The 10,831-nt window shown below is 47.8% G+C and overlaps 2 protein-coding genes across 2 annotated transcripts; one reads left to right on the top strand and one right to left on the bottom strand.

Annotated features, from left to right (window-relative positions):
* Positions 1-724: 724 nt before the first annotated feature.
* LOC311326515 (serine/threonine-protein phosphatase 2A catalytic subunit alpha isoform-like) lies at positions 725-6,615 on the bottom strand. The gene is made up of 7 exons (XM_084459419.1): positions 5,984-6,615; positions 4,610-4,819; positions 3,945-4,118; positions 3,186-3,275; positions 2,669-2,830; positions 2,381-2,499; positions 725-2,037 (listed from the first exon to the last, which is right to left on the bottom strand). Exons 1-7 carry the CDS (start codon positions 6,083-6,085, stop codon positions 1,965-1,967), a joined length of 930 nt encoding a protein of 309 aa, XP_084315545.1. The 5' UTR covers positions 6,086-6,615; the 3' UTR covers positions 725-1,964.
* Positions 6,616-7,021: 406 nt separating this feature from the next.
* On the top strand, positions 7,022-10,386 carry LOC311326564 (ATP synthase subunit O, mitochondrial-like). The gene is made up of 7 exons (XM_084459475.1): positions 7,022-7,073; positions 7,321-7,365; positions 7,618-7,728; positions 8,089-8,218; positions 9,553-9,665; positions 9,891-9,977; positions 10,144-10,386. The coding sequence occupies exons 1-7, from the start codon at positions 7,047-7,049 to the stop codon at positions 10,252-10,254; spliced, it is 624 nt and encodes a 207-aa protein (XP_084315601.1). The 5' UTR covers positions 7,022-7,046; the 3' UTR covers positions 10,255-10,386.
* Positions 10,387-10,831: the final 445 nt, after the last annotated feature.

The following is a 10,831-nucleotide window of genomic DNA, read 5'->3' as shown; positions in this document are numbered from 1 at the left end:
GGTAATTAAATTACAATTAAATATAATTTTATATTCCTCATAACACATTCCTAAAATGTCATATTTTTGCTGTTCCAGACTTACAGTATTTGTATTGACTTTTGTTTCATCAGCGAGAACATGAGAAGGGTCTCTTTTCTAATTGCCCTGTTACACAAACACAGTCAATATTATATTAATATGCTACTCTCAGTGTTACTCTATATCTCAGACATGTACATGGCATTCTGAAATACTTGATTGTGATTACTGCTTAGTGTAACGTTATGTTCCTCTCGGAGTGAAGATCTTATCACAGTATGACTGAAACAGTGCATTCTCTGGCATTTTGGCAACCAATACGTTGTGTTGTTGCAGTTCTTATCTTTAGACACTAGATGGGGGAAATAATCCACATATTACATATTATACCTTTAACATGCCCTGGCCACTTCCATTGTAAAGAAAACTGAGTCGGACGAAAATCTCGATCTAGCTCAATATTTGAGTGATCAATGAAATTATGGTCTCCATGTTTCAGATTGATGTTAGACATATCAGATATAGGGCTAAATGTCCAAAATAGCACACTGCCCCTTTAACAAACTGCAAACATGAGAACTTTTACTGTGTAGCTTGTAAGTGTAGCGACCTGATTGACGTCGTAAAGGACTGGGAGCTACAGCCATGAGCAGCCTGCGCCTTACTGTCCCAAGTAACAGTTCACAACAAAACACAAGAAAAATGAAGGAGCAGCTTCAATCTTTATTATATATCTGAGGTTGCAAAACAGTAAGATATCTTACAAGGGATGCCATATTGTACCGGTACCTATTCAAATTAAATACATTTACTACAGCTGGGTAACAAGAGCACCTCTGCCGGGATTGGAATATAAAAAAGGATGCAGTTTGCAGGTGCCATGTGATAAAAATCAAATACAAAAGTGCAAAGAGAAAGAATTCACCTTATTATAACCCTGAAAAACAACCATTTTCAGTTTTAACAAAATAAGCCATTGAGTTTCAGTTAGAAAACATGGGCACACCATCTTGTTTACTGCAACCTTTGATTTCGAGGCCATGCACCAAGTATAGCCAGCAAGACATGGCAATACTCTCTATCCATCATCACACCCTAACACAAAGGTTACTCACGTTTAAGCGCATTAAAATCAGCATTTTACTTCATAGCAGATTTGTTTTCCCTGACAAAACCAGCAGGTATAGTTGTGACTAATCTTCATAATGACAAAGACACCATGCAGAGAAAGGAGGAGGTGGATGGTGGTGTTTAGTGGGTCTTGGATGAATGGATGAGACATTTTCCATCGCATTGTGAGTATGGCACACATTTTGGTCCACGGACAGATGGATGCTTCCTATCTCGTATGCCGTCATCTCTTTGTTTTACTGCCAACCATCTCCCGCGTCCTCCACGTTGACTCAATTAATACTTTCCAGGCGTTGGGATGTTTACAGGAAATAGTCGAGGTGTTGGGATGTTTACAGGAAGTAGTCCGGGCGTTGGTATGTTTACAGGAAGTAGTCGAGGCGTTGGGATGTTTACAGGAAATAGTCGAGGCGTTGGGATGTTTACAGGAAGTAGTCCAGGCGTTGGGATGTTTACAGGAAGTAGTCCGGGCGTTGGGATGTTTACAGGAAGTAGTCGAGGCGTTGGGATGTTTACAGGAAATAGTCGAGGCGTTGGGATGTTTACAGGAAGTAGTCCGGGCGTTGGGATGTTTACAGGAAGTAGTCGAGGCGTTGGGATGTTTACAGGAAATAGTCGAGGCGTTGGGATGTTTACAGGAAGTAGTCCGGGCGTTGGGATGTTTACAGGAAGTAGTCGAGGCGTTGGGATGTTTACAGGAAGTAGTCCGGGCGTTGGGATGTTTACAGGAAGTAGTCGAGGCGTTGGGATGTTTACAGGAAGTAGTCCAGGCGTTGGGATGTTTACAGGAAGTAGTCCGGGCGTTGGGATGTTTACAGGAAGTAGTCCGGCGTGCGGCGCGTCACGTGGGGTTCTCCTCTGCGAGGGGCGGGGTCGAACTGCAGGCTGAGAGACAGAAACAGCCGACGGTCGTTATCAGGTAATGACAATCTCACTTACGGGGATCCTACAACACCACAGAAACATGGACCTGGAATCAGCTCAGACAGGAGGGAGCTGCTTCGGTTCAAATGATGTTTTTAAGGATATTTCAAATATGAATGAGTTAAAAAGGTAGGCTGGGTGGTAGGCTGATACCGCTTGAACAAACCCAGTCACTCACTATGAATAAAGACGGCCAGGTACCTGAAGACAGGTAAGCTCCTTCAGGAGTTCCTCAAGACCTGACTGGGGGTCGTCCTGTCATCTGACAGTGTGTTTTAGTAGACTGTGGTGAATGGAAGCTTACAAGGAATACTTGAGCGTGTCGTCCAGCTCCATGATGGACGCCTGGTTTCCACAGCGGTAGCAGTAGTTTGGGGCGCTGAAGATGGTCACCACATTACGGTCATGGCACCAGTTGTAGCCCTGTAAAAGAAATGATGTGAATATTTGACGGTGTACTTAGAGGATAACGAATCATTTCACATCTCTCACAAAAGGGGTTTAGGGGTCAGGAGTTGATCTGGGAAGGACCCCTGGGAAGAGGTGCCCGGTTAACTGCCTGACTGAGTGAGAGCTTGTCCTGGACGAGTACCTCCATCACCAGCTGGTGAGCTCTGGACACCAGCGTCAGGCCGTTGGCGTGGTTGAAGGTCTCGGAGATATCCTGGCCGAACGTGTAGCCGGCGCCACGGGGGGAGATGCCCCAGCCGCCGCGGTCATCTGGGTCTGACCACAGCAGGTCACACATGGGGCCCTATTGGGGAGGGCCGCTGCGTTAGTGTGGTCCAAACTGCAGCGCACACAATAAAACCGTGGCGTGGTGCGGGAGGACTGACACGTATCCAATGAGCCGCCATACTGCACACATTCTTGGATCAATCACATATTATAATGTGCAATAGAGAAAACAGTTGCTATTAATATACCTTAATATGCAACTCATCAACATGTCCACATAAGTATAGTGCTGAAGGGTGGACAGTAATTTATTGTCTGTGTGTGTGTGAGAGAGAGAGAGAGAGAGAGAGAGAGAGAGAGAGAGAGAGAGAGAGAGAGAGAGAGGGAGAGAGAGAGAGAGAGAGAGAGAGAGAGAGAGAGGGAGAGCCTACCTCATGAGGGACCTCCTGTAGGCGGTCCAGCGCCCTGATGTGTTCCAGTGTGTCTATGGAGGGGGACAGTCCTCCATGGAGGCAGAAGATCTGAACCAAATAACATGTTGAAATAACAGTTCTAAATGAATCATGTCTGTGTGCCGTTAACAACTACAATATAACCTGCAGTACATCAGTAACGGCTGGTGACATTTTTGAGCAGGAAGTGACGGTATTGGAGAGAGGTGCAAAAACCGCAATTGAAATCTATCATGGAGAGAAAATATGAAAATCTATCATGGAGAGAAAATATGAAAATCTATCATGGAGAGGACAGGAAATATTAAAAGCCTGATTCTTTTGGTATCTAGGCTAGAGGCCATGTTGGCACCGCTATCTTTTTTTTTCTTCTTCAAGATACACTGACCTCTGTGCCATGGTCCTTTGGACAAGAGTGTTGATGATGGCATTTAAAGCGTTGTAAAACCTTTGGTGATTCATAGGTGGTGAAATACACTAGCAGTGTTAACACAATCACAAACATTATTTTGAAGAACATTTCTTAAATTCTATGTTGAATTATTTCATTCTAACTGTGGAGGAGGATCATCCTCCACTTCCACATTAGAGGAACAGGTTTGAAAGGGTCAGGTCTGTTGGGATCTGACATGCACATGGTTGTTTTATGGCATATAGCAACTCTTTAGTTGGTTTATCTTATCGGACACATTAGCTATTACTGTTAATGGGCACATTAACCATTAGCTCATATCTCACCTGGTTGTCTACCAGTGCAGTGAGGGGCAGATAGTCAAAAAGGTCTGTAAAGTACTTCCACACGTTGGCGTTGCCGTATTTCCTGAGGCACTCGTCGTAGAAGCCGTACACCTGCGTGATCTGTCTGCTCTCGTGGTTCCCTCGGAGGATCGTGATTCGCTCGCGGTACCTAACCTGGAAAAGAAAAACTATTAGAAAACAAATGTGCACAAAAGCGACGCCACAGAAGCGTCTTTCACAGCACGTAACGCCGTGGTCTCCGGCGGACCACGCCATGCTTGTAGGGCACAGCCTTGTGGGGGCGCATGACCTCCAGGGCGCACTGACATCCGCCATCGCCTGATGTTGCATTATGGGAAAGAAAAACGCACTTGCTTTCACTCCTGAAGGAATGCAATTCAAGTCATGCATCGGGTGATAATAATGGAAATGTGAATTTATCGTCATCATATCCCCCGTGTTGTTTCAAGTCAGCACTTGTATGTTTGCTGTTTTTGCTATAAACACATTTACCTTTTTCATTTGTTTATTACTCATAGTTAAAAGTGACATTTAAATAGTCACTTCATGTCGTTGACCATTCAGTCAATGCAATCCATATCCAAGTTTTGCAGGTAGATTACATAGAGGTGACAGTATGTGTTCTATGAACCGTTGAATATTACCTTGAGAGAGACCAGGAGTGAGACCGTCTCCACGGAGTAGTATCCCCTGTCCACGTAGTCCCCCATGAAGAGGTAGTTGGTGTCTGGAGACTTGCCCCCGATCTTGAAGAGCTCCATCAGGTCATGGAACTGGCCGTGCACGTCTCCGCACACCGTGACCGGACATCTCACCTCCTGGACGTTGGACTCCTTGGTCAGGATCTCCTTGGCCTGGAGGCAGAGGTTAGAGTTTAGTTCAAATATCACGTTGGGTCGCTGCACTCCGCATACTACGTTCGAATCGGAATCAGAATCCGTTTATTGCCGTGCAGTTTTACAACGTACTAGGAGTTTGCCTTGGGTCGTGGTGTATAACTTGGAGACAACATTGGACAGGGTGCAAGGACGAGACAGGACCGTGCAAAGAGCGAGTACAAAATGACCCTGAAATGGGTCAAATGAAAAAAGGATATGCTAAGAAAAAGAACAATATAGAAAAAGTAGTGCAGTCAGTGTATATAGTCAGGCCTCTCAGATAACATTTTACACTAGGAGCACATGGATTTCGGCGCTACCAATCACTGATTCGAAAACCAGTTTGTAGCATGAAGTGTTCCAGACCCATAGAGATCAGCGTATGAACTCTCACAGGTCTGGCGTTGAGGATAGGTGATGGAGAGTTGAACAGCAGGTGGTCACTGACACAGTAACTGCAACAACACGTTATGCAATAGGCTCTGTGCACCAGCTCCACTACTTCCTGAAAGTCACTTGGCCTCTTTATTTCCTGTCCAATATGATTGGATTAAGTGATTAATCAGGTGTGCGCTGGGTCTGCCTCACACCTGATTAATCACTTAATCCAATCATATAGGACAGGAAATAAAGATGCCAAGTGACTTTCAGGAAGTAGTGGAGCTGGTGCACAGAGCCTATGAGGATGTGGAGAGGTTTTCAGTGAGCTGACTGGCTGGAGATTCAGAGTTTTATCTGAATTGTGTTCATTGTTGTTTAAGGGGCTTGGCACATTTCAGCACCATAATGTTTGTAAACATATCAACAACCTAGATGTCCAACAAGCCAGAGACGAGGTCACTTTGGCCAGCAGGGCGTGACATTGAGACAGGTGCATAGATACTGTAGTGGGCGTATCCGCATAACGTTAGATCACACACTTTAGGTTAACGCATCAACCTTCACTAATAACAAAATATAGAAAAACAAAGCATTATAGAAACGAAGCATTATAATAAACAATGTTGCAGTTAGCTATCCGGCTTTGCTTCGGAGTCACTAACCCTTACAAGATGCCGCCATCTTCCAAGTTAGCGTTAAGACATTTAACGAGCACCCAGATAACGTTAAGATGGCTGACTAAGTCAACTAGCTAGATACCTTTTCACAGAGGGCTTTGACTTGGTTTTCCGACAGCTGCTTGCACTCGTTGAGCTGCTCGATCCATCCATCCAGCTCCTTGGTGAATGACTTGTCGTCCATTGCTTGTCGGCTTCAGCCAGCAACGTGCTAGCTACCAGGCTATTTCCCCTATTGAAACCCACTAGAAGAGCTAAGCTATGCTAGGTGCTAGCTGGCTAGGAGAGCTAAGCTAAGCTAGGTGCTAGCTGGCTAGGAGAGCTAAGCTAAGCTAGGTGCTAGGAGAGCTAAGCTAGGTGCTAGCTGGCTAGGAGAGCTAAGCTAGGTGCTAGCTGGCTAGGAGAGCTAAGCTAGGTGCTAGCTGGCTAGGAGAGCTAAGCTAGGTGCTAGCTGGCTAGGAGAGCTAAGCTAGGTGCTAGCTGGCTAGGAGAGCTAAGCTAGGTGCTAGCTGGCTAGGAGAGCTAGGCTAGGTGCTAGCTGGCTAGGAGAGCTAAGCTAGGTGCTAGCTGGCTAGGAGAGCTAGGCTAGGTGCTAGCTGGCTAACGTTACAGCTTCTCATTCGCACGGTGTCTTGTTGGAGGATGAATGCGTCACCCGGGTGAACAGTCAGTGACCCCCTCTCAGTTAAATCCGTTCAAACCACAGCCCCTATATCTATAAGCGGGTATATACTCCCAGTTAAAAAAAAAACTAGCTAGCTGTACGAATGCGAAGCAATTTATGCGCAGAAAAATAGCATTGAAATCCTGTGGACCGACCCAACCCTTGCCTGCTTCTTCCCCCAAGCAACAACCTCAGTAGTGTCGGGGGTGACGTCATTTCGCGGTCCTCTCCTGCCGCCCTGCCGCCCTGCCGCCCTGCCGCCCTGCCGCCCTGCCGCCCTGCCGCCCTGCCGCCCTGCCGCCCTGCCGCCCTGCCGCCCTGCCGCTCGGTCTCTGCCGCCCCCTGCTGGATGACATCAGGATATCAGGAGAGGAACGCGTGAAATGGCACCCGTATGGGGGGATTTAGACTCGTAGCTAGAGGGATACCATACTACATACCTGGCAACCTTGTTCACCCTACTAGACAGCTGTAGGAGAAAATGGCAGCGTTCAGACTAGGACAGCAGGTAAGTCATTCTTTTATATTGAGTATTCTGTCGTGTTTTAGAGTTTGTATTGCTGTCAATCTTCTCATGAAACCCTAGTTTAATCCTAAATCCACATTTTGGGTGTTTCTCAGTCACGCATGCGTGTTGCTGCTGTGCACGAGGGCTTGCTAAGACAAGCTAGCTAGGTTAACATTAGCTGGATAACATTAGCAGGGTTAGCTTAAAGTTTAGCATGTCCTAACTGCAATTTCTCATCCTCTACCAGGTCCGTACATTCAGCACGTCTGTGATCAAATCAGCGCTGATAAGGGTGAGAAAATCTGCAATGAATCTGAATGGGAAATGTTCGCCTAACGTTAGTGGTCACAACGGCCTATACTAAAGTCAATTCAAGTCAATCATTTATTGCCATGTCCAAAAGCCCTGCATTAAACCGAATGAAATAAAAAACGTTCAGTATAGTAGTGTTAGAATTGTATTTTGTGCACACAGACAATTCAACCAGTCTCCTATATCATTGAAAAGGTCAGCATGCTCTTCACACTGTGTCTCTCCCCTGCAGCCTCCCATCCAGGTGTATGGGGTGGAGGGCCGCTATGCCACTGCTCTGTTCTCTGCTGCCAGCAAGCAGAAGAATCTGGATCAGGTGGAACTGGAGCTTGGCACCGTGTCTGTGAGTCTGACCTGTCTACATCTTAACTGGCCATGAATTAGCACCGCTAATGAATGAAATGAATGAAAAAACAGATTGACCGAACAGACTTTTTCTAAATGGGATTTGGCAGTCGCCTCTTGATGCCCCTCTTGTCAAACATCAAACCCGCCCCATATTAGATAAACGGTTGGGATTGGCCCGACCAGTATGTGGTCGGATGGAAATCAGTTTGAACGTGCGGATGTCCAGACTGATCTGTGGAGAGAAACAGAACGTTAGCTCGTGTAATCGGGATGGCGACGCCAGGCTACATGTCTTTTAGTGCCGTACTCCAGTTGGTGGACTATCTGACAGAGTGATATGGCGCCCTTCCCCCAGAGCCTGATCAAGGACCCCAAGCTGGCGAGCATCGTGATGAACCCCCACGTGAAGCGCAGCCTCAAACAGAAGACCTTCACCAACGCTCTCACCAAGGCCAAACTCTCCCCCATCACCATCAACCTCATCAGTGAGTACACCCACCCTGGCAAGCCGAGCCAAGCTGCCGGGGCCCAAAGTAGGCACGACAGTAGCTAGGGCTAGGGACAGTAGCCAGGGCTAGGGACAGTAGCTAGGGCTAGGGACAGTAGCTAGGGCTAGGGACAGTAGCTAGGGACAGTAGCTAGGGCTAGGGACAGTAGCTAGGGACAGTAGCCAGGGCTAGGGACAGTAGCTAGGGCTAGGCATAGTAGCTAGGGCTAGGGACAGTAGCTAGGGACAGTAGCTAGGGCTAGGGACAGTAGCTAGGGCTAGGCATAGTAGCTAGGGCTAGGGACAGTAGCTAGGGCTAGGGACAGTAGCTAGGGCTAGGGACAGTAGCCAGGGCTAGGGACAGTAGCCAGGGCTAGGGACAGTAGCCAGGGCTAGGGACAGTAGGTAGGGCTAGGGACAGTAGCCAGGGCTAGGGACAGTAGCCAGGGCTAGGGACAGTAGCCAGGGCTAGGGACAGTAGCTAGGGACAGTAGCCAGGGCTAGGGACAGTAGCTAGGCACAGTAACTAGGGCTGTAGGGACAGTAGCTAGGGCTAGGGACAGTAGCTAGGGCTAGGGACAGTAGCTAGGGCTAGGGACAGTAGCTAGGCACAGTAGCTAGGGCTAGGGACAGTAGCTAGGGCTAGGCACAGTAGCTAGGGCTAGGGACAGTAGCTAGGGACAGTAGCTAGGGCTAGGGACAGTAGCTAGGGCTAGGGACAGTAGCTAGGGACAGTAGCCAGGGCTAGGGACAGTAGCTAGGGCTAGGGACAGTAGCTAGGGACAGTAGCCAGGGCTAGGGACAGTAGCTAGGGCTAGGGACAGTAGCTAGGGCTAGGGACAGTAGCTAGGGACAGTAGCCAGGGCTAGGGACAGTAGCTAGGGACAGTAGCTAGGGACAGTAGCTAGGGACAGTAGCTAGGGCTAGGGACAGTAGCTAGGGACAGTAGCCAGGGCTAGGGACAGTAGCTAGGGACAGTAGCTAGGGCTAGGGACAGTAGCTACGGCTAGGCACAGTAACTAGGGCTGTAGGGACAGTAGCTAGGGCTAGGGACAGTAGCTAGGGCTACGGACAGTAGCTAGGGCTGTAGGGACAGTAGCTAGGGCTGTAGGGACAGTAGCTAGGGACAGTAGCTAGGGCTGTAGGGTACTGGTACATAACTACTGTATATAGAGACGACCTCAGGTTTCTGACGTGTGTGGGGATCCTCTCTGGCTGTCTGATGAGGTAACAGTACAGAGGGAGGGTAGATTACCCAGTATTCTCCATTTAACAAACAAACAAACAAACCAAACGTTAATTGTTGCCATGTTGATCTGTCCTCTTCTGCAGACGTTCTGGCTGAGAACGGGCGTCTGACTTTGACTGGTGATGTAATCTCCGCCTTCAGCAAGATGATGAGCGCTCACCGGGGGGAGGTCATCTGCTCTGTCACCACCGCCCAGGCAAGACGCGCACACACACACACACACACACACACACACACACAGGACACAACACCTAACCCGCACGACGAAGAACACGCACACACTCTCTCATACACACACACACACACACACACACACACTGTGCTGTGCTGTCTTGTGTTCTCATTGGCTGTGCTGCTGTGTCTTGTGTTCTCATTGGCTGTGCTGTGTCCTGTGTTCTCATTGGCTGTGCTGTGTGTCCAGGCCCTGGATGCTGCTAGCCTGGCAGACCTGGAGACGGCCCTCAAGGGCTTCCTGGAGAAGGGAGAGACTCTCATGCTGCAGACCAAGGTAAGAGTGGATCTGTCTCTACTACATACTGTACATCACATCTGTATCACTACTACATACTGTACATCACATCTGTATCACTACTACATACTGTACATCACATCTATGTCATTACTGTCACCAAGTGCCGTGTCTGTGTGTGATTCCCTGCTCTGCGTGTCCCCAGACCGACGCCTCCATCCTGGGCGGCATGATCGTCAGCATCGGGGACAAGTACGTGGACATGTCCACTAAGACCAAGATCCAGAAGCTCACCAAGATCATCAGGGAGTCCTAAACCCTGTGGACTGAGCAGGGGGCGGGGGTCAGGGGAAATGCTGATGTATATTAGCCTATAAATCAAGGGCACTTCTGTGGAGCCTGCTAGTTTCTGTTGTCTTGTTATTAATGTATTAAAACCTCTGAAGTAGTCGGTCTGGTGGTATGACTTTATTTTCTGATCAGATCAGTGTAATGACATGCATTATGCAATCAAAGTTTCTGTTGTTTTTTTCACCACACTGTTGTAGTAGATCAAGCAGCCTTCAGAGGCTCAATGTCGGCTCATTTAATGTTGATTTTACAGAATGGTACAGTAGTAGGGCACCACCCACCTACTGACGGAGGGTGTGTTGATATTAACACGATCCGAATATGGTGGTCTCAAATAATTTGACACAGGATCCCATCGTGGGTAAGAATATCAACTATTGTTGTTCAAGTGGATCTTTCAGAATGCGAGTCTGAGGTTGCGTTTCCTTGAAGTCTGCCGCGCATGCGCTTACCATCCGCTTGGTTTATTAATACTTTTTTTGTACGAAAATGGCTGCCTTTCTCATTTAAACCTCTGCCTTGGAAGAATAAATAAGCTAGAA

The sequence above is a fragment of the Borostomias antarcticus genome (genome assembly GCF_949987555.1).
Source record: "Borostomias antarcticus genome assembly, chromosome: 28".
Taxonomy (NCBI): domain Eukaryota; kingdom Metazoa; phylum Chordata; class Actinopteri; order Stomiiformes; family Stomiidae; genus Borostomias; species Borostomias antarcticus.
This window is presented reverse-complemented; position numbering and strand designations above follow the sequence as displayed.

Excerpts from the sequence above, each read along its gene's own strand:
- LOC311326564 (XM_084459475.1), top strand. The coding sequence starts at position 7,047 with ATGGCAGCGTTCAGACTAGGACAGCAG. Across the intron at positions 8,219-9,552 it reads CATCACCATCAACCTCATCA|ACGTTCTGGCTGAGAACGGG; the intron begins GTGAGTACACCC and ends CCTCTTCTGCAG. Across the intron at positions 9,666-9,890 it reads GCTCTGTCACCACCGCCCAG|GCCCTGGATGCTGCTAGCCT; the intron begins GCAAGACGCGCA and ends CTGTGTGTCCAG.
- LOC311326515 (XM_084459419.1), bottom strand. The coding sequence starts at position 6,085 with ATGGACGACAAGTCATTCACCAAGGAGCTGGATGGATGGATCGAGCAG. Across the intron at positions 4,820-5,983 it reads TCAAAGCCCTCTGTGAAAAG|GCCAAGGAGATCCTGACCAA; the intron begins GTATCTAGCTAG and ends CTCTGCCTCCAG. Across the intron at positions 2,038-2,380 it reads GACACGCTCAAGTATTCCTT|CCTGCAGTTCGACCCCGCCC; the intron begins GTAAGCTTCCAT and ends TCTGTCTCTCAG.